Raw genomic sequence first — 22,358 nt, 5'->3', positions numbered from 1 at the left:
CTGGGCAGTGCCCTGGGAAGGAGACATTCAGGACACGTCTGACTGCCACCACCTGCCCCCAGCAGCTCAGCCTCACAGGCAGGGGGGGAGTCCTTGCTCCATGAGGCCTCTAGGGCCCCAGGACCCTGACATCACCCTCGGCCCCACGCCCATCTTCACAGCCGCCTTAGAACTTGTCAAAAGCAAATAACCTCTCTAAGTACGTTTCAATCCAACCTCTCGTGATCTACAAACTCTGGAAAGGGGCCCTAGACACGTAGTTGAGTATAGTTTGGTATGTTTAGTGGTTTCCAAAGTTTAGATGATTTTGGAGACAGAACATTACTTTGCAAGGGAAATCTCAGTTTCTTAAAGACCTTTGTAAACTGTATGCATATTTCTGTACAGACACCCTACTACACACAATTTCAGATAGTAAAATCTCCAGTTCTCACATCTAATATAGTTCATATATGTTGAACAGAACTGCATTTGAATATCTGACATGATATCCCATTAGTAGACATTTACTGCAATATTTATTTTAATTATACAATTCAATCTCCTTATTTTGGAGGTGGATTTTTCTTTGGCTCGAAAATGTAGGTGCTTGAAAGCTAGAAGGCCTGGGCACAGTGCCTGTGGTGTTCAACTGCAGCACCACAAAGTAGCCTTGGTGTTTTTGTTTTTGTGTTTTTCTTTTGGGTCATGTCGTTCATGCTGGATCTTAGTTCCCCAACCAGGAACTGGATCTGTGCCCTTGGCAGTGAAAGTACTGAGTCCTAACCATTGGACTGCCAGGAAATGGCCAGTAGTCTAGGTATTTAAAATCGGTTCAAATGAGGATGGAGATGTAGATGCTCGGCTCCTACCCCTCTCTTCGTGACAGCTCCTGGGATACCTTCAGTTGCCAGGTGGTGCAGACCAAACCCAGAAAGGACATGTGTGTTCTCCAGCGTCAAGGCAGAAGCAATAATGGAAGATCTAGGTCTCCAGCACCAAGTCTCTTGACTCTTGGTCAACCTGTTGCTTTTTTTTTTTTTAATGATCATTTTGTTTATTTATTTACTTACAGCTGTACTGGGTGTTTGCTGTTTGCATGGGCTTTTCTCTAGCTGCGGTGAGCGGGGCTTCTCTTTGTTGTGGTGCTCAGGTTTCTCACTGTGGAGGCCTCTCTTGTTGAGACATGCGGAATCTTCCTGGACTAGGGATCGAACCGGTGTCCCCTGCGTTGGCAGGCAGATTCTTATCCACTGTGCCGCCAGGGAAGTCTCAGCCTGCCGCTTTTACTACGCCCTCCTGCTTCCCTTGTGGCTCAGCTGGTAAAGAATCCTCCTGCAATGTGGGAGATCTGGGTTCGGTCTCTGGGTTGGAAAGATCCCATGGAAAAGGGAAAGGCTACTCACTCCAGTTTTCTGGCCTGGAGAATTCCATGGACACAGTCCATAGGGTTACAAAGAGTCAGACACGACTGAGCAACTCTCACTTCACTTCACCTGCACAACAGACCAACCACTTCTGTCCACCACCATTAGTGCTTACATGCTAGGAATAGTGCTAAGCAGTTTGCACATGTTACTTAATGCTCAGAGCAGCTCTGAGCTATTATTCCCATTTAGCATATGAAGAAATGAACCCCAGAGAGGATAAGGAATTTGCTCTACATGACACAACTAGGAAGCTGAAGAGCCTGATTCCATCCCTTCCTAAGGATACTAAGGGCTTCCCTGGTGGCTCAATTGGTAAATAATATGTCCACAATGCAGGAGACTCAGATTTGATCCCTTGGTTGGGAAGATCCACTGGAGGAGGAAATAGCAACCCACTCCAGTACTCTTGCCTGGAGAATTCCATGCACAGAGGACCCTGGTGGGCTACAGTCCATGGGGTCGCAAAGAGTTGGACAAGAGTGAGCAACTAACATTAATAATACTAAGAAGTTATTTACTTTTTTCACTCTCTTTCTCCCACAAGGAACAGTTTTCTAGAAGCTGCTTGACATATGATAACATACATCATAACTTTGATGGCTTGCATGGAATGTGGACTTGGGTGTTCTTATGTTTTAAATTTTTCTCCATTTTAATTTCTAATTGGATAAAACCAATAGATTTAATCCATATACACTTAGGGTCACTGAATCAAACCATTATGGAATGATAGCTTATGGTGAACAATGTCAGATTTGTGATCTCCGAAGATTTAGCTTTGGGATCAGGGACCAGGCTTGATCACTCAAGAGCTTTTGTGTAACAGAGTTTTATTAAAGTGAAAAATGACAGAGAAAGCTTCTGACATAGACATCAGAAGGGGGAGGGAGAGTGTCTCCTAACTAGTCTTATCAAGGCCTTATATACTTTAACAGACCCACTCCCACAACATAAATCTTAAATTAATGAGATTAGAACTAATAATAGAAAAACCTTACTAGACCCACTCCCACAATATGCTTTTAAACATAACAAGTTTATTCAGAAGGCTCTTAGAAGGAGAAACATGTTCTCGAGCAGGATACATTGTTGTTATTTAGTTTAAGATGAGTTGTTTTGTGTAATCATTGGCTCTGGGCTTAAAGAAAACAACATTCTATGTGACTTAGACAAAGCAATGTAGAAAAAAACAAAAAGTTTGTCCTTTTCTCCTCCTCCATCTAGTCAAGGCTATGGTTTTTCCAGTAGTCATGTATGGGTATGAGAGTTGGACTACAAAGAAAGCTGAGCGCTGAAGAATTGATGCTTTTGAACTGTGGTGTTGGAGAAGACTCTTGAGAGTCCCTTGGACTGCAAGGAGATCCAACCAGTCCATCCTAAAGGAAATCAGTCCTGAATATTCATTGGAAGGACTGATGCTGAAGCTGAAACTCTAATACTTCGGCCACCTGATGCAAAAAGCTGACTCATTGGAAAAGACTGATGCTGGGAAAGATTGAAGGTTGGAGGAGAAGGGGCCAACAGAGGATGAGATGGTTGGATGGCATCACCGACTCAATGGACATCAGTTTGAGTAAACTCTGGGAGTTGGTGATGGACAGGGAGGCCTGGTGTACTGCAGTCCATGGGGTGGCAAAGAGACACAACTGAATGACTAATACTTTTCACTTTGGATGAAAACATGCACTTTTTCCCTCATGTCACATCATATTGCCTCCTCAGAGAGACTTTCGCGATCAACTATGTAAAAGGGCCCTTTCCTTCACCCCCTAACCCCTTACATTGCTTCATTTTTTTCATGGCCCTATGCCTACCTGGAGTCACATTTCTACTTTTCGCTCTATTCTCCCACTGGAGTGAAGCTTCTTGAGGGCAGGGACTTGTCTGTTATGTTTACTACTATGTCCTCAAACTCAGCCCAGGGCCTGAGACAGAGTGCTCAGGAAATCCTGAATAGAACCTGACTCCTGCTTCACAAGGCTTATAGATCATTCCATGTACTTTTAGCAGTTCTGTGATACTCCTTTTTTTTTTTAACTTGATATGATGAGATTTCCCTGGAGGAGGGCATAGCCATCCACTCCAGGCAAGTTGCCTGGAGAATCCCCATGGACAAGGAGCCTGGTGGGCTTCAGTGCATAGGGTCGCACAGAGTCGGACACGACTGAAGCGACTGAGCACGCACAAGCATGATGAGATTTAATTTTAATATTATTTTTTTGGCCATGCCACATGGCATACAGGATCTTAGTTCCCTGACCAGGAATGGAACCTGTGCCCCTTGCAGTGGGAATGTGGAGTCCTATCTACCAAACCACCAGGGAATTCTCCTGTGATACGCCTGGTCAAAACATTTTTTCCCCTCTTTGGGAAAACGAGCCTCACTTCTTCATTCTTTATGTCTTTGCTTTGGAATCAGCCCCATGGCTCCTTGGGGGCTGGACCAGAAGGGCATTGATGAAGTGGAGAGGCTGGCAGGCTTTGAAAGAGTGTTCTGGGGTTTGTGTGTCTGGCTCAGGAATGCCCACTTACTCTGCTGTAGAAAGAAAGGAATCATCGAAGGTGACTGCTTGGGGAACAGAATGTTGCTTGTTGCTTGTCACCTCCCAAGTCTGGACAGGAGCTGGCTGTACTCAATATTCCCCTGGAATCCTACTGACCACAAGAGGGCAGCAGTGGCCAGTTCCCTCTGTTCCTTCTGAAGGTAGAGGTGGTTTCAGGGTCAAGGCCCTACAACTGATTGCTTTTTTAAAAAAAGAGGGTGGTGGGCATAAATCGACAATATCTCAATTAAAAAAAAATTTTTTTTACAATTTCCCTGGTAGTACAGTGGATAGGAATCTGCCTGCCAACGCAGGGGACATGGGTTCAATTCTTGATCCAGGAAAATCCAGCATGCCTTGGAGCAAGTAAGCCCACGTGCGGCAACTGCTGAGCCCATGCTCTAGGGCCCGTGAGCTGCAACTCCTGAGCCTGTGTGCCACAACTACTGAAGCTCACGTGCCTGAATTCTGTGCTTCTCAACAGAAGAAACCCCAAAATGAGACGCCTGTGCACCGGAAGAAAGCGTAGCCCTGATTTGCTGCAACTAGAGAGGGCCGATGTGCAGCAACGAAGACCCAGTACAGACAAAATAATAAATTAATACATAAAATTTAAAAGGGTGGCTGTCTACCACCCCTGTTTCCCCAAAGCCGACCTGGGATACTGGTGAGGTAGCTTCTTTTTTGGGAAGCCTGCTCTCCCACTCATGGCCGTCGAGCACTTGGAATCTGCCCAGGATCCACTGGCATTATCACCGGTGACCTGGCTCGGGAAGCCATGGGGAAGTCGCAGCCTGGTGGCCAGCCTGGCAAAACCAACTGCAGCTTCCAATCCTGAGTGACCAGCAGCAGCCACCAGGCTTCCTTCCAAGGCACAGTCTCATCAGAGACCCCTCCTCTCCCCTTCCCTCTCCAAGACTAAGCAGACTGCCACCCGCAGAGACAGCTGGGCTTTTAATATGAAAACAGAAAAATACCAAGAAGGAAGTTGAGAGAACCCCCCCTTTACCTTCCAAGTCACACAAGAGCCTTCCTGATGTCCCATAACCCTTGCCTTGTACCAAGTGGAAAATAATCTCCAAGCAACAAGTAAAAAAAGGTGGGGTGGGGGGGTAACGTCAACAAAGGTCTATTGTCACAGCTTAATAAATGTTCAGTGCCTCTCCCTAACCTGTTCTCATTTTCTGTGCCTCTCTCACTGCTTCTTCTTTTTTAAAAAATATTTATTTATTTATTGGGCTGTGCCAGGTCTTAGTTGCAGCACACAGGATCCTTAGTTGCGGCATGTGGGATCTGGTTTCCTGATCAGGGATTGAACCTAGGCCCCCTGCATTGGGAGTGCAGAGTCTTAGCCACTGGATCACCAGGGAAGTGCCTCTTGCTGCTTCTCTTCAATTAACTCACAATATCAGGCACAAGTCAGTTTCTGAGGGTCATCATGGCAAAAAAGAAGAAGAAGGGGAAGGAGAGGAAGAAGCGGAAGAAGGGGAAGAGGAAGGAGGAAAAAGAAAGGAAAGAAAACAACAACCAAAAAAATCTGACTGTTTTGGGCCCACTTAGTGGAAGGGTTGAGGAGGAAATCTTCATTTAATTGAGTCAGGCTGGAATGTTACACCAGTAAAAAACATCACAAAATTGGCCAGAGTTTCACGTTTATTTGCTAAATACATACAAGCATTGTGGCTGGCACTGGGAGCCAAGTCATTGGACATAGTTTCCATCTTTGAGCTCACTCTCTCACAGCGGGGGCCACGGTGGGATGTGATGGGGTCCTGGGGTGGGGGGCTGTGGAATGAGGAGGCAGGAGCCTAGGGAAGGCTGAGCCTCGATGGATGAGGTTGCCAGGGGGCCCACCCAAACTTTTTTTCCTGTCTTCCCACAGGCACCCTCACTAATGCAGTAAAACTATGTCAAGCACCTACTATGTATCCGGCTCTGTGATATCACCAGGAGTCCCAAGGTGAACAAGACAGCTACGATCCTCACCCTCGTGGAGTTCATCATTTAACTTCAGAGACAGATATGAAGTAAATCATTTAACAATTAACAAATATGATCAGTGCTATGCAGAACAAGTACGGGCTGTGTAAGCGTGTATAACATGGGAGCCCAGCTGAGCTGGGGCTGGGGGTTGGTGCTGCTCTGTGATGTGTGAGCTGAGAACCGAAGGCTGAGAGTTAGGCAAGAGGAACTCGAGAAGAGTCTGAAGTGAGAAGTGAGAAGAGGCTGGGTGAAGGCAGTAAACCAAGAAGGAGCCGTGCAAGTGAAAAGGCTGGTCACCTCAGGAAGGAAGGTGGGACATTTCTAGAAGAGTCTGGAAGGGAAACAGGGGCCCAATTTTGCAGATTTTGGAAGGCATATTAAGGAATTTGGTTGTTAGTCAAAGGCCATGGGGTTTGCAGGAACAGGGTAGTGACATAGATGAGATTTGCTCTGGCAGGAGAATTAAAAGCTGACAGGATTCCAGGGCAGGCAAGGCAAGGTTCTGGGGAGGAGGGCGTGGTCTGAGGTCTCTGAGGACATCCAGGCACAGGTGGGTATGACAGCCTAGAGTGTTACTAGGTCCTGAGATGACCATTGCTCCAAATTTAGATCAGATGTTCTCTTCCAGGGGTGGAAACTAACAGGGGCTGGTGGGAACCGGGACATGTGATGATTACAAGGCCTCACCTCTGTGGCTTTCCTGGTGCATCCCTAAGTGGGTCTTTACCACAAGCCTGAACAGGAGGCAGGAAAGGGCCCATGTTCAAGATAGGGAAAGTGAGGCTTACAGAGGGGCAGTGACTTGTCCAGGAACACACAGTGAAATCCAGGTAGAGGTAGGCTGGTACCAGGCACCCCAAGTTCAGTCCTGGGCCCTCTGCATATGGGCTGCACCTCAATCTCCACCACTTCCCTCCTCATCTTCTGGACACGCATCATTCTTCTGGAGGGGCTCCAGGCAGCTTGGGTCCTTCAACTCTTTCTCAATCTCCGGCTGCCCAGCATCTTCTCCAGGGATTTCACTGGAAGCATCTACATTCGCCTCCATCTTCTCCTTCAGGTTCCGTTTGAAGAAACCAACCTGTAGGAAGACAACACTGGAGTGAACAAAGAGTCCGCAGAACCCTAACTTCTGTTCATGCTTCACATCCCAACTCAAAGGCCGCCTCCCTTGAGAGGCCTTCCTGGACTTCCCCGGCCTAGGTCAGGCTCCTGTGTTACAGGATGCAGAGCATGTTCGTGTCTGTCTGCTCTAGAGACTGGGAGCATCTCAGAGGCATGGACCATGTGTGTGGTCTGTGCCTCTGTATCCTAGCGCCTGGCCCTCAATACGTGGGAAATTCCTTTTTCTCCCTGGGTACCCAGGTCTGGCTTTGCCAGTGCTTATCGAGGGATGGGGGCAAGTCTTGCTTGCTCTTTGGGCCTCAGGGGGCTTATCTGTAGAAGGAGGAGTAGGCTGAGGCCCCTTCTGGCTTTAATACCCTCTCATCTTGGTGTTCTGCTCTCTGACTCCACTCAATTCTGCTTTCCACAGCCTGGTTGGGTGCCCGTTCTTCCCAGAAGTTCCTACCTTGTACAGAGCTATGAAAATCAGGAGCAGCAACAACAGCCCCCCGATTCCACTCAGCACGTAGAGATAGAGCATCTCTTTCTCATATACAAGGTCCACCTTCATGACGACCTGTGGGAGAGGAGAGACAGAAATGCGGGGAGGAAGCTCTTCCCATCCTGGACGCAACGTGTGAATCTGGTCTCAGACCCTAGGTCTCAGCTTTTCCCATCTGGACTGTGTCACGCAGAGCACGGGGCTCCAGCCCAGACCCTCCCTCTCTAGTACATCTCCCACCACAGCCACTGGAATGAACCGGCAAACCTGCACCTCGGGCCCCCCCTTAGGCCCTTAAAGGGCTTCGCTCAGCCCCAGGATGAAATACCAGAATCCCAGCTCAAAGCCTGCCGGAATCTGGCTTCTGTTTACTTTTTCAGCTATCCCTTCCCTTCTGCTCTGAGCTCTCTGCTCTTATTTTTTTTTTATATTTTTTATTTTTTAATATATTTTATATTTTTTATATTTTTTATATTTTTATTTTATTTTTCCTTTATTTTGGCCATGCAGCCCAGCCTGTGGACTCTTCAGTTCCTAGACCTGGGGTCGAACCCGCGCCTCCTGCATCGGCTGCGCAGAGTCTTAACCACTGGACTGTCAGCGAAGTCCCTGAGCTTCCTGCTCTTAAACCCGCCTTGCCTGCTCTCTCAAAGCTGGGCCCTGCACGTGCTGCTCTCTCTGCCCGGGGTGCCTTCCCATCATGCCCTGTCTGCGGGGTGGGGGGCCCCTTGGCTGAGCTGCTGTCAAACTCATCCTGACCTTATGGTTGGTCTGTCTGCCCCAGCGGTGGTGGGGAGCTGCGCCAAGGCCCGTGCCTCTGGCTGAGAGGAGCTTCTTACGGCGCTAAAGCCCCAGCTTTCTCCTCCATGGCTTCCCACACTCCCGGCTTCTGCTTTCCTAGCTCTGCCCTGGGGCTCCTCCCGCCCCTCTGCTCTCCCCTGCTCCCGGGTCTTCTGAGGCGGCAGAGATACCTGGGCCATGGAGGCATTGCTGCCATAGAGGTGAAAGTGCTTGCTGCTGTTGAAGGAAATGGAGAGGGAGCTGCAGAGGCTCAACGTGGAGGAGGCCTGCGGGAGGCGGGGGTGCAGGAGGGGCAGACATCAGGCCAGAGGGAAGGAGGACTCAGGGCCCCCGACCTCTGCCCCCAGCGCAACTCAAGGGGCAGAGGCAGCGGAAGGGTCCTGGTGGGCACGCTGTCTCTACCCCGTTCTCTCCTGGAGTGTCCTAACGTGCTGCTCGTTACTGTGGGGAGGAGGTTTTTCCTACAAAGAACTTGTAAGAACCATCTGTGAGCGAGTGAGTGATAGTCACTCAGTCATGCCCGACTCTTTGAGACCCCATGGACTGTAGCCCGCCAGGCTCCTCTGTCCATGGAATTTTCCAGGCGAGAACACTGGAGTGGGTTGCCATGCCCTCCTCCAGGGGATCTTCCCGACACAGGGATTGAACCCGGGTCTCCTACATTGCAGGCAGATTCTGAGGGAAGCCCTGAGAACCATCCATCAGCCTATGAAAACAGTCCTGCAAATTTTAAACAAATCTTGGTCCTCTTTCATCTGCAACTGTGTAAATGTTGGGGACATTTCCTCAAGACAGAACAAAAAAAGGCAGGTCTGCTGGGAGAACCCACCCCCAACTCTTGAGCCCATTCCCCCAACCATTTGGGGTCTGTGGTCGGCGGGTGCTTGCTACCTTGATCGTCCCCCTCAGCTCCACCTTCCCGATCATTTGGACAAGGATCTCCTGTCTGAAGTCGACTGGGCAGCGGAACTCGGCTCCAAACGAGCAAGGCTGACAGGAAGAAGGAAAGCAGAGGGTCAGGGAGGTCTCTTTCCACCTGCCCCCTGCCCAGACCCTGCCCCAGTTGCTGAGGTCATGGCCGGTACCTCAGCCACATCCGATGGACTCTCCAGATTTTGGGGGCTGCAGTTGACTGGAGGCTCCTGAGAAGGACAAGGCAGGGTCTTCAGTTAGTCCAGAGCTGAGAGGATGCCAGCCCCTTGAGCCCAGACCCGTTATTCCTCCCTACCTCTCAGATACCACCTTGTCTCCCAGTTCTCTCCTCTTGGTTCTTGGCAGCTTCAACCAGTCTCACTCCCATCCCTACCCATCTGTTGCCCCTCGTTCCCGTCAGGAGCTCCCCCTCCCCGCCTCTGGGCTGACTCACCATCTGTATGCTCCATTCGTGGGTGATGAGCCCCTCACTGTGCAGCCGTGGCACCCTAACCAAGGCCTCCAGTGGGGGCACGTTGTCGTAGTTAGTAGGCTGGATCCTCACCTGGTACAGAGGACAAGGGACTGCAGAGCCCTGAATGCCACCCCAACTGCCACCCCAGATCCAACCCTCCTTGGCTGGAGCCCAAGAACCCCCTCTTCATTAGGCAGCGGGCCATGGTCAATTACACCCTTAGAGCCTGGGTTCCGTGTGCTTCTCTGCTTCCTCCATGTGGCTAACCCTTGCCCATCCTGCAAGATACTGCTCAGACATCCCTGAAGGTCTGGCTGAGTCCCTGACGCACTTTTGTTCCCCAGCAAGATGGTAAACCATCTGCTTGTGTGTGTGGGTATCCCCACTAGACTGTGAGCTGCGAGAGGGCAGGAGCCAGAGGTCATTTCACATGCACTTCCCTACAGCCATGACACAGTACCCAGCACATAACCAGCCTCTCAAGAAGTCATTTTCTGAATGAGTGAAAGAGGAAGGACGTTTAACACAGACAGATGCGAAAATTATTTGCACAATGCAGGTTGGCAAGGATATTCTGGCAAGTGCACTGCATTTATTTAAGAAACATTTCCAGGACCGGAGATCTAGCAGCAACTGAAGCAGCATGGCCAAGCCTTGTGGGGTGCGCCTGAGTGGGGAAGCCCGCAAACAGGTGGATGTCCTCAGGCAAAATCTTCTCCAGGAGGCTGAGGAATTCCTCAACAGATTCTTACCTCAGAAAATCATATACCTTAATTAGCTCTTGCAAGAGGACTCTTTCAATGTGACTGACCTGAATTCTCTCCGGGCCCCACTGGACATCCCCATTCCAGATCCCCCACCCAAGGATGATGAGATGGAAACAGATAAGCAGGAGAAGAAAGAAGTCCCTAAGTGCAGCTTTCTCCCTGGGAATGAGAAGGTTCTGGCCTTGCTTGCCCTGGTTAAGCCAGAAGTCTGAACTCTCAAAGAAAAATGCATTCTGGTGATCACATGGATCCAGCATCTAATCCCCAAAATTGAGGATGGAAATGACTTTGGGGTGGCAATCAGGAAAAGGTGTTGGAGAGGGTAAATGCAGTCAAGACCAAAGTGGGAGCCTTCCAGACAACTATTTCCAAGTACTTCTCAGAACATGGGGATGCTGTGGCCAAGGCCTCTAAGGAGACCCATGTAATGGATTACCGGGCCCTGGTACATGAACGAGATGAGGCAGTCTTTGGGGAGCTCAGGGCCATGGTGCTGGACCTGAGGGCCTTCTATGCTGAGCTTTACCATATTATCAGCAGCAACCTGGAGAAAATTGTCAACGCAAAGGGTGAAGGGAAGTCATCTATGTACTGAGCCCAGGGTTAGAAGGGGAATAAATGACCTATACTTTGTTTAGAAAAAAAAAAGAGAGAGAAACATTTCCTGGGACTTCCCAGGTGGCTTAGTGTTTAGGATTCCAGGCTTTCATTGCTGTGGCCCAAGTTCAATCCCTGGCTGGGGAACTGAGATCCTATAAGCAGTGCCTTGAGGCAAAAACAAAAACAATCAAACAAAAACCCAGATTCTCTCTGAAAGACATGAATCAGATTCTGTACCTAACTGAGAACACAATTAGCAGATCAAATGTCTACATAATCGAATCTTAAAATAAATGTGAATTTTCTATTTCAAAAAACAAAAAAAGCAATAAAAATCAATTATGCATGAGCACGTGCTAAGTTTTGGACCCTATGGACTGTAGCCCGCCAGCCTCCTCTGTCCATGGGGATTCTCCAGGCAAGAATACTGGAGTGGGTTGCTGTGCCCTCCTCCAAGGGATCTTCCCAACCCAGGAATCTAACCTGTATCTTTTATGTCTCCTGCATTGTCAGGTGGGTTCTTTACCACTAGTGCCACCTGGGAAGCCCATATCAATCATACTTCAGTAAAACAAATACAAAAACCACAAACCAGTGACTTCCCTGGTGGTTCAGTGGTTAGGACTTCGCCTTGCAATGTAAGGGGTGCGGGTTGATCCCAGGTCAGGGAGTTAAGATCCCACATGCCTCAGGGCCAAAAAGCCAAAGCATAAAAAACAGAAGCCATATTGTCACAAATTCAATAAAGACAAAAAATGGTCCATATAAAAATAATTTTTTTTAATATAAAAACAAAACTCAAAAAACTAGGTTCTTTCTCAAGGTACTTGGGTTCTAGAGTTCTGTGATTCCAGAGATAATTTATCCGGGGTGGAAAGGCGCCGATGAGTATGCTGTCACTGGGAGCATTTTAGGAAAGGATCACAGAAGGTGGAGGACTGGGGTTCTTTAGGGACAGGATCTAACTGGTCTCTGCTGCAGACTTAGTTCTTAGGATGGGGCTGCACCTGGCACCTCTAAGGACTCTTTCACATTGAGGTTCATACCTGGTAGATGTGCTTGACATACTGGGTCTTGGGACTCTCAGGGGTAAAACTGATATACAGCGTGGAGTTTTCCTGGCTGTGGAGAGAGAGGAGCAGCTGGAGATGGTGGAGAAGACAGCAAACCAGTCACGCGGGGGCTCCGGGGCCAGGGGAAGCCTTGGAGTTGCCCGCCACTGTTCTAGAAATAGCGCAGGCTCGGTCTCACATCATCCCAACACTGCTCTGCTGTTGCCCTTTGTAAATTCAGGCTCACGGAAGGGGTCAGTCTTACTCAGAGTCCTGCAGTGGGGGACCAGGGCTGGATCACAGAGGGGCGACCTTTGGAGCTGTGTTCTCCCCACTAGACGCCACTTCGCTGGGGCCTCCATTGTCCTCTGGACCCCACTGCTCATCTCCTAGAGAACTACACCCACCTCTGGACCACTTCCCACTCCCTCCTTCTAATGACCTTCCTAATCTTGTCATGCATCTCCTCTGAATCCATCAGTGGTTCCCTGGTGCCCACAACGAGTCAGGTCCAGTGTTCCCCCGTAGCCAGACCTGCTTGTTTCCTGGTCTGCCTGCTGACTGCTCCCCGCTCATACCTGCCACCTCTGGGCCTGCCCACTCCTTGCTCCCCGGATCGGCCCCACTGTTTGCTGCCTCCATGTTGTCCACTACACTTGTTTCTCTGATAACCACAGATGCCTTCCTTCCTGGCCCATATCTGAACCACTTCCACCCCCATCCTCCAGACCCTAGTTCAAGCCCCTGTTCCCCACCAACCCTTCCTTCCAAGTCTCCTCCAATCCACAGCATCTTTCCTGACTCTAATTCCATATCACGCCTCAGACAACATCATTGTGTGTGGCATTTATGTTCAAAAGCACCAGGGACGCCAGCTCAGACACCATCCTCGTCCTTATCTCACTCAGATGGCTTAAAAATGCCACTTCCCTTTTCTGGCTTCCTCCCCTTTTTGGTAAACGAGAAAATTCAACAAGTGAGCCCCATGGGTCCTTCCTACCACCACATTCTGACACTCACTTACTCTGCGTGGACACGAGTTTGTGCTCTCCTACCTGACCATAAAGTCTCTGTGGGCAAGGGTCATGGTGAAAACTTTTCTATCTCTTCTAGCTCTGCTGGCCCCGGGGAAGAGGGAATCTAGCACAGCTGGAAGTAGTAAAGAGCTTGGCTGGGGTTTGAAGTCAGACAGACTCAAGTTCAGATCCTGCGGTCAGTACTTCCTAGTTGTCCACTCTGGGCAAGTTCCTCCCTTCTCTGGGCCTTGTGGTTCATAAGTAAATGGGACAGAGGCAAACGGCTGCCCCACGAGGTATCAAAAGCTCCTGGGAAAGTCCCCAGCTGTGCATCGCAGCTGGTGCAGAAGGTGACACCAGGTCAGTAAGTTTCCATCTGACTCAGAACTCTCCAAGGGCCTTCGCTCTACTGAGTGCTGAGATGTGCTGGGGTTGTGGCTGGAATCAGTTCTCATCACCCCTGGGCCTCTAGGAGGTGGAGGGAGGGGCGGCCCCGGGAGGAAGGCTGGGGCCCTGGGTGGGGAGGCTGAGGCGGGAGGAAGAGGCGGGATGGCTGCTCAGGACTCACTCCTTGGTGAGGATGTTGATGGGGTACATGACGGGGATGCTGGCAGTGACCGAGTTGTCCTCCAGAAGGCTTAAGTTCTCATTGTTGCTGCAGGGGGCAGGACAGAGGGCGGTGTTAGGAGATGGCTTGGCCAGGACGGGAGACAGCCCGAGGCCAAGGGCGGGTGGAGACGTGGGTGGGGGTCTGCTCACCAGCTCACACTGGCGTCCAACTTGATAAAATCCCCCCAAGAGTCTTTCTGCAGCGTATGAAACATCACCTGGATATCAACCTGGCAGGAGAGGAGAGGGGTATGAAGAAGGAGGGGGCCTGCGCCTCAGGGGACTGCCTTGGCCCCTCCCAGCCCCGCGCCCCCACTGCCATAGTCATCGGAACATCCCTGGGCTGGATGCTTCATCCCCACTGTAGAGGTGGGGATACCAAGGTTCCAAGTGCTTAAGTCATGTGTGTATGGTCACAGTACAGATGACCCAACCCTGGGTTTCTCCGATTCCAAAGTCCAGCCTCTCAAACACGACACAGGACGCCTCTGCACACACTCTCTTGGGGGTAAGGGGTGGGGTACACCTGGCCTTGTCAATCACCTTCCCCTCCCCACCTGAGCTTACAGCTTCTGGCCCCTGGGCTCCTGGGGACCGGAGGCACTCACCACGCTGTCTGCTCCAAAGATGGGAGAGCTCACGTTGCAGGAGAGGGCCCTGCTCTGCAGCATGATCTCCTCAGGAAGCTCCTCGCAGCCCACAGGTACATGGCTGTGGGGCTGGGGGTGAGACGAGAGAGAAGGAGCTTTTTAGTGGGCAAGGCTAAGGATTCCCCAGAGGCCACTAACCTCTCAGGGCCCTCCTCCTCCCTGCCAGGGCACATGTAGAGAATGGTGGGACCAAAGAATCAGGGATTCAGTACAAAGATGTTCACTGTAGTGACTTCCCTGGTGGTCCAGCATTTAAGAATCTTCCTGCCAGTGCTGGAGACGTGGGTTCGATCCCTGGTCCGGGAAGATCCCGCTTGCGGAGGGGAAACGAAGCCTGTGCATCACAACTACCGAGCTGGCGCTCTAGAGCCCACGTGTCTCAACTACTGAAGCCCGTGTGCCCTAGAGCCCGGGCTCCACTACAAGAGAAGTCACGGCAATGAGAAGCCTGAGCACCACAACTACAAAGTAGCCCCTGTCTGCCACAACTAGAGGAAGTCCACACACAGCAGTGAAGACCCAGTGCAGCCAAAAAAATAAATAAAAATTTAAAAAGATGTTCATAAGTGTATGGCTGAGTCCCTTCACTATTCACCTGAAACTACCATTAATGTTCATTGGCTATACCCCAATACAAAAAAAAAAAAAAAAAAAAAAGTTTAAAGTTTGGGAGAAAAAATAAAGGTACAGAAAAATTTTTTAAAAAAGTACTTAAAAAAAATGATGTCCGCTGTAATACTATTTATCCTAGGGAAAAACTGGAAGCAATCAAACAAGCCAAAGAGATAGGAATGGTTCCGTGAATTGAGGTACAATCACAGGAGAATTAAAATGCTGCTACATCCATACATTCAGCAACCATTTCCAAAATGCACTTGATCCTGGGCTAAACAGAACAAAACCCTTTATCTTCATGACTATCTTGGAAGGGACAGATTTCAGCTTAGATTGGAAAGAAAGTTAGACAAGAAATAAGGGTTCAGGCAAGTCGAGTGACTTTCCCACAGTCTCATAACTAGGCAACCTTGGCAGGAATCTGGTAGGAACTTGAACACAGGTCTGTTTAACTCCAGATCTCAAGTTCTTAATCACTCTACTACGTGTCCCTTAAGGAAGCATTCAGAACTTCCATCGTGGTCCAATGGTTAAGAACCTGCCTGCCAAGGCAGGGGACATGAGTTCCAACGCTTGTCCAGGAAGATTCCACATGTGGAGGAGAAACTAAACCCATGCACTGCCACTACTGAAGCCTGCACGCCCTAGAGCCTGTGCTCCGCAACAAAAGAAGCCACTGCAATGAGAAGCCTGAGCACTGCCACAAAGAGGAGTGTCTGCTTGCCGCAACTAGAGAAAAACCCATGCGCACCAACAAAGACCCAATGCAGCTATTAAAAAAAATAAACAAAAATTTGCAAAAAGAAGCAGTGAATGTCGCTGTATAAGAATAATTCAAGGGTCCATCCACAGATGAACAGATCAGCAAAATGTGCTATATCCTTGGATAAAATATTAGCCTTAAACAGGAATGAAATTCATATGCTATCCCAGGGATGAACCTCAAAAACATTAGGCAAAGGCAAAGAACATTATGCTAAGTGAAATAAAACACAAAAGGACAAATACTGTATGACTCAAGGTATATAAAATATCTAGAGATGGCCAATTCATTGAGACAGAAACAGATTAAAGGTTACCAGTGGCAGAGAGTGGGGAATGGGATTTATTGCTTGGGGGTACAGAACTTTTTTTTGAGCTGATGGAAAAGTTTTTCAGATAGATAGTGGGGATGGTTGCATGAACTGTGAGTGTACTTTTTTCTTGTTGTACACCTTCCACTTATACAGTGCTTTCTGTCAATTATATCTCAATAAAACTGGAGTAAAAAAAAAAACCCAGGCCATTCCTCGAAAACATGTTGGTCACATTTAGGAGGAAGGTGGTTCCATCTCCCTGAATCTGTGAACATCTTTTTGGTCCCCAGGTCCTTAAGCCTCTGTCACGCTCTCCATCTCACGCGACCTTCTCTTTAATCCCCTGACATCCCCAGCTTCACCTTTTTTTAAAATTTTTATTGTAGTGATTTTTGCCATACTTTGACATGAACCAGCTTCACCTCTTGTTGGCAAATCTGATGCTCACAGAGCATGAATCTTGTATCTCACAGTTCATGGGTGGCCATCAGGCTGAGAAGCCAGACGTGGTCTGAAGACTTCCACCCACATCTTCAGGCTGTCCTGGCCACCTGGGGCCCCAGGAGGCTGCAGATGCCACAGGACTAGCCTGGCACCTGGTCTGTGGGCAGGCCCTGCCCTCTCACTCACCTTCAGCGTCTCCACTTTGCGGAATGAGAGTCCCTGGGGGAAGGTCAGGGTGACCTGGACCCAGTAAGCATCTTCTGCTGTGTTCCTCAGTGTCAACCCCACAGATAGACTGGCGGAGGGGGTTAGACGCAGGATTTTGGATCTGAGGGGAAATCAGGGCAAAGTTATGGGAGTCCATGAAAGAAACAGGGTCAGAGGTGGAGGCTTTCAGAACTGAGGGATCCGGTAGGTCAGAAAAAAGAAACAGCAAAATATGCTCCTATGCACAGGTTTTAAGTTTTGCTATCTCCTCTATTCCTGATAGGAGGGCTGCAATGAACTAGCATTTCTCAGAGGAGGAATCTAAGGCCCAGATGACAAATAAGAGTCAGTGTCCATGGAGGTCTTCTGACCGTCACTTCATACAAATACTATTTATTTCTTTTCTTTTAAAAAATACTTATATATTTATTTATTTTTGGCTGCATCATTTCTTGGTTGTGGCACGCAGGCTTAGTTGCCCTGAGGCACATGGGATCTTAGTTCCCTGACCAGGGATTGAACCCACATCCCCTGTATTGCAAGGCAGACTCTTAACCACTGGACCACCAGGGAAATGCACCCTGTGTTCCTTCTATAGCCAGGAGCTGCCTTGGGAAAACACTGAGTGAAACAGGAGGGCCCGGGGGTGGGAAGCCTTACAGACCCCATGTCGGAGAAGGTCAGCTTCAGGTCTGCCTCACAAGTCTTGTCCTCTCCGCAGTTCTTCTCAAAAGGAATCTGAAAGGCCAAGAAGAAAGGACCTGGAGGCTCAGGTCCCCACACCCAGGAGGGCTGGCCCCCCACCTCTCTATCTGCCCCCCTGCCCCTCTTACCTCCTTGGTCTCCGAGTGTGGTGAGGGTTTCAGGATGGGCGGGATGTCCCTGCCCTGCTGAGCATGGAGGAGGGGAACACAGGAGAGGGTGGCTGAGGCAGCAGAATTGACGGAGGAGAGCTGGAGCGGCTCAGAGCTGGGGCTCAGCTCGGGGGGCTGTGGTTGCATCCCTCCCAGGAGCCAAAGCCTTCCCACTGTGGGCCCCACCCTCCCAACTCCGCCCAAGGCCATCTGTGCTGCCCGCCTCTGGAAGCAGCTCCTTGAGGAAGGCTCAGCATGTGAGTCCACTTCCCATCCTGGCCGGGAGATCTGGGCCTTGACCAAGTACTCCCCCAGTTTCCCCCAGCCCAACATCTCTGCTCACAGGAAAACCTGACTGCACAACTTCTAGGCTCTTCTGCTGGGGAATAGCTCTTCCTGGAGTCCCACTTTCCTTCTAGAATAGCTCTCCAGCTCTTATCGGATCAAGGCCAGTTTTTTCAATGTTTCTAGAATTTCTGCTCTGGACCAGACTCCCATGCATGTGCGCTCAGTCGCTTCAGTCATGTCCGACTCTCTGTGACCCTGTGAACCGTAGCCCTCCAGTCTCCTCTGTCCATGGGATTCTCCAGGCAACAATACTGGAGTGTGTTGCTATTTCGTCCTTCGGGGGATCTTCCAGACCCAGGGATCAAACCCGAGTCTCTTATGTCTCCTGCCTTGGCAGGTGAGTTCTTTACCACCAGCGCCACCTGGGAAGCCTCCAGACCGCCCCACCCCCCAAACCAGAGAACAAAACAGACACCCTGCCGTTCCTCTCAATCTGGTGAGAGAAACAGCCAAGCACCCTCAAGTGTGAGGGTGGGACAAGTATAGGATGTGTTTAGAGGGTGTAGAAGGGGACCCTCCCATGCTTGGAGATCAGGGAAGCTTCCTGAAGGGATGGCATCACAACCGAAATATAAAGGATGAGGAGGAGGGAGCCAGGTGAAGAGGATGGAGAGAGAGGAAGAAAGAACAATTTACACTGAGACCAAGGCAAGAGAGACTGCCCATGTAAGGTGTAAGGAGCAGAGAGGGGCTCAGACAGGCTGGGGTGCCACCTGTCAGGAGGTGTCCAGATGCAGGGTCCAGATTGCCCCTGGCCTTGCAATTCATATTAGGCAGTGGAGGGTAATGGGGTCACAGAAATATTTTATGGGTGATCAACTCTATGTTCTAGAGAAGACTCCAGGCTCCTTGACTTCTGAGCCACCTGCCAAGCAGCCTCTGACTCTTCCTTAAAGGCAGAGGTCCTGGCAGTCTCTGCTGAGGGGTTTAGCCTACCCTCAACATTCACGCGTAGATTATTCCCACCACCCACCAGAAACCACAGTAGGTCCCCAAAGGCGCATCGAGGGCCTCTGCCTTGCTCAGTTGTCCTGACAGAAGCTAAACCCATCTTCCCATTGTCTCCAGAATTAAAACCATGCCTCTCCTCCCCACAAAGTCCATTCATTCTGTGAGATCCAGAACCAATGATAGATCCCCCAGGAAGCCTTTTCGACAACCATGACCTCAGGTCTCTTTTTAACCCCGAGTTGCCACCCTGCAGTTTGCCTTTTTTTAAAAAAAAAAATTAGTACCAGTGGGAGAAACTGCTGGTTTTCCCTATACATCCTGACTGAATGGCAGGTTGGGGAGTGGGGCACTGGCAAAAGCCGCAAAAAAGAGTCACCATTTGCTTAGCAGTCACTATGCTCTGGCTCTGAAGGGGCTTCACAATGCTGGGACTCATTTCAGAGAAGAGACAGTCCCGGAGTAAGGCAGAACCTTCTTGTGCTGGAGGAAAAAAAAAATCCTTGGCTGGTGGCTCAGTGGTGAAAAATCTGCTTGCCAGTGCAGGAGACAGGGGTTCGATTCCTGGTCTGGGAAGATCCCCCAGGCTTCGGAGCAACTAAGCCACAACTATTGAGCCTGTGCTCTAGAGCTTGGAAGCTGCAACTGCGGAGGCCCACATGCCCGCGCCCCGGAGCCCATGCTCTGCAGTGAGAGAAGCCACTGCAAAGAGAAGCCTGGGCATCACAGCTAGAGAGTAGCCTCCACTCACTGCAATTGGAGCGAAGCCTGTGCAGTGGCCAAGACCCAGCACAGCCATAAATTTAAAAAATAAATAGCTTTGGCTGGGTCTGTAACCAACCAAGAATATTCCTTAAAAAAAAAAAAATCCTCATCTTCAGGCTTCCAGGCCCAGGTTCCTTCCATCAGAAGGTGAAGTCGCTCAGTCGTGTCTGACTCTTTGTGACCCCATGGGCTGTAGCCTGCCAGGATCCTCCGTCCATGGGATTTTCCAGGCAAGAATAGTGGAGTGGGTTGCCATTTCCTTCTCCTTCCATCAGAAGAGATGGAAGTCTCCTGCTCCCTTCCAACAGAAGCTAAACCAGCAGCTGAGTGTCAAGGATTTCAGAAGAGGAAATCAGGCTTTTGATGCTGGGCGTGGAGCCTGTGATCAGGTAGACCAGGGTAGAGAGGTTTTCCTCTTCTTTTTCATAACAAGGGCACCCCAGTGAGGCTCTGTGGGAACTACCTGCTCTCAGTGGAGTACCCCTGGGCAAGGCTGATCAAGGTGCCCTGTTCTTCCACAGATAAGGGATGGTCCTAGGCCTTCTGGTGTTCTCTCCCTGGAATTTGCATCTTTCAGAAACTTGCCTCCTGTTAGAAGCCTAATGGGGCTTCCCAGGTGGCCCAGAGGTAAAGAATCTGCCTGCCAATGCAAGAGATGTAGGTTCAATCCCTGGGCCGTGAAGATCCCCTGGAAGAGGAAATGGCAACCCACTTCAATATTCTGGCCTGGGAAATCCCATGGACAGAGGAGCCTGGCAGGTTATATAGTCCATAGCGTTGCAGAGTCAGATATGACTGAGCAAGAGAAGCCTAATGAAGTCTGAAGCTGATGCGCTGAGGGGCTGGGAGAAGAGTCACAGAAGGGATCATGCCCTGGGCAGTCCATCCATTGTTTCTTCCTCTTGAGAGCCCCTAGAGCCTCTACCCACTCTGGTCCCCCATCTTGCCAACCCCAGGTTTCCAAATGTCTTTTAAGTACAAAACTCCCATAGACTCCTTCCTGCTTAAGTAAGCATATTTCATTTCTACTGCTTGAATCCAATATAATACAATCTTGCCAAATCGAATTTCTATTCTCCCCTGTTTACTATCATTTCCCCCAACTGATCTGTTCTTACCGCCCTTGGGTCCCTCGGTGTCCCTTCTTCCTCCCAGAGAGAGTAACTTAGGGAGACGTTGATGGGAGAGATGAGATCTTGAATGCATAACTGAGGGCAAAAAGAATACACTCCTTGTCATGAGTTTAACCTTTACCACACTTCCAGTGAAAGATACACCTTGTCCATACTTCATAAATGATGGAATTCCAGCAGCTAGTTGTCTGAGAACTTACCAGTCATGGGAATACGTCTACTACACATCGGGTGTTTGTGAAATGCCCGACTTGCTTTTCTGCCAGTGTTCATCCCTCAGCCCCAATGCCAAGGCAGATATCAGCCATCAACCACAGCACTTTTCCTCCCTGAGTCCTAACAGAAGCCCCCAGATCTTTGTCAGACTCCTCTAGGCAACAACTACCAAAGCGTGCACAAAGAAAAAATACTCCGGAATCACCAGAATATCTTAGGTCCTTGAGAACAGGAGTGGGTCTTAGTCTTTTTAAGAAATTAATTTGGTCACCTTGGGTCTTAGTCGTAGCACCTAGGATCTTTACTTGTGATATGTGGGATCTTAGTTCCCGGACCAAGGATTGAATCTGTGTCCCCTGCATTGCAAGGGGGATTTTTTTAAAAATTTGTTTAATTGTGCACTTTATTTCTATTATTATTTTTTAATTGTTTATTGAATGATAATTGCTTTACAGAATTTTGTTGTTTTCTGTCAAACCTCAACATGAATCAGCCATAGGTATACATATACCCCTTCCCTTTTGAACCTCCCTCCCATCTCCCGCCCCATCCCTCTCCTCTAGGTTGATACAGAGCCTCTGTTTGAGTTTCCTGAGCCATATAGCAAATTCCTGTTGGCTATCTATTTTACATATGGTAATGTAAGTTTCCATGTTACTCTCTCCATACATCTCACCCTCTCCTCCCCTCTCCCCATGTCCATAAGTCTATTTTCTATGTCTGTTTTTCCATTGCTGCCCTGTAAATAAATTCTTCAGTACCATTTTTCTAGATTCTGTATATATGTGTTAGAATATGATATTTATCTTTCTTTTTCTGACTCACTTCACTCTGTATAATAGGTTCTAGGTTCATCCACCTCATCAGAACTGACTCAAATGTGTTCCTTTTTATGGCTGAGTAATATTCCATTGTGTATATGTACCACAAATTCTTTATCCATTCATCTGTCAATGAATATCTAGGTTGCTTCCATGTTCTAGCTATTGTAAATAGTGCTGCAATGAACAATAGGATACATGTGTCTGTTGCAATTTTGGTTTCCTCAGGGTATATATCTGCAAGAGGGATTCTTAACCACTGGACCACGAGGGAAGTCCAGAATCTTGGTCTTTTATGTTATTTTTAATACTAGTGCTTGACACTTTGGACACATTCAGATTGTACTTATGTAACATTTACCCCAACTCAAAGAGGTAGGTGTCATTACCCTCAAATTAAACACAAGGAAAATGAGGTATAAAAAGGTGACACAATTTCCCTAAGGACCAGAACTAGGGAGTGAACCCGGACCCTTCCAACTCCCAAGTCTAAAGTCTTTCCATGATG

General features: G+C 49.1%; 1 protein-coding gene and 1 pseudogene across 3 annotated transcripts in view; one reads left to right on the top strand and one right to left on the bottom strand.

The window, feature by feature from the left end:
- Positions 1 to 5,587: 5,587 nt before the first annotated feature.
- Positions 5,588 to 22,358, bottom strand: part of ITGAL (integrin subunit alpha L) — a 43,470-nt gene continuing 26,699 nt past the window's right edge. For 2 of the 3 annotated variants that reach the window (XM_020901619.2, XM_070461200.1), the window contains exons 18-31: positions 20,799 to 20,888; positions 17,599 to 17,655; positions 17,430 to 17,503; positions 16,745 to 16,886; positions 14,382 to 14,492; positions 13,924 to 14,003; positions 13,733 to 13,819; positions 12,143 to 12,218; positions 9,709 to 9,819; positions 9,428 to 9,484; positions 9,234 to 9,332; positions 8,513 to 8,608; positions 7,506 to 7,616; positions 5,588 to 7,016 (exon numbers count right to left, since the gene is read on the bottom strand). In XM_020901619.2, coding sequence (XP_020757278.2) covers positions 6,831 to 7,016; positions 7,506 to 7,616; positions 8,513 to 8,608; positions 9,234 to 9,332; positions 9,428 to 9,484; positions 9,709 to 9,819; positions 12,143 to 12,218; positions 13,733 to 13,819; positions 13,924 to 14,003; positions 14,382 to 14,492; positions 16,745 to 16,886; positions 17,430 to 17,503; positions 17,599 to 17,655; positions 20,799 to 20,888 — 1,377 coding nt within the window. In that variant the 3' untranslated portion in view covers positions 5,588 to 6,830. The remainder of the gene's footprint in view (positions 7,017 to 7,505; positions 7,617 to 8,512; positions 8,609 to 9,233; positions 9,333 to 9,427; positions 9,485 to 9,708; positions 9,820 to 12,142; positions 12,219 to 13,732; positions 13,820 to 13,923; positions 14,004 to 14,381; positions 14,493 to 16,744; positions 16,887 to 17,429; positions 17,504 to 17,598; positions 17,656 to 20,798; positions 20,889 to 22,358) is intronic. The other variant, XM_020901620.2, reaches the window with a different exon arrangement.
- LOC139032877 (proteasome activator complex subunit 2 pseudogene) lies at positions 10,287 to 11,136 on the top strand (annotated as a pseudogene).

The sequence above is a fragment of the Odocoileus virginianus genome, chromosome 33, assembly GCF_023699985.2.
Source record: "Odocoileus virginianus isolate 20LAN1187 ecotype Illinois chromosome 33, Ovbor_1.2, whole genome shotgun sequence".
NCBI classification, from domain to species: domain Eukaryota; kingdom Metazoa; phylum Chordata; class Mammalia; order Artiodactyla; family Cervidae; genus Odocoileus; species Odocoileus virginianus.
This window is presented reverse-complemented; position numbering and strand designations above follow the sequence as displayed.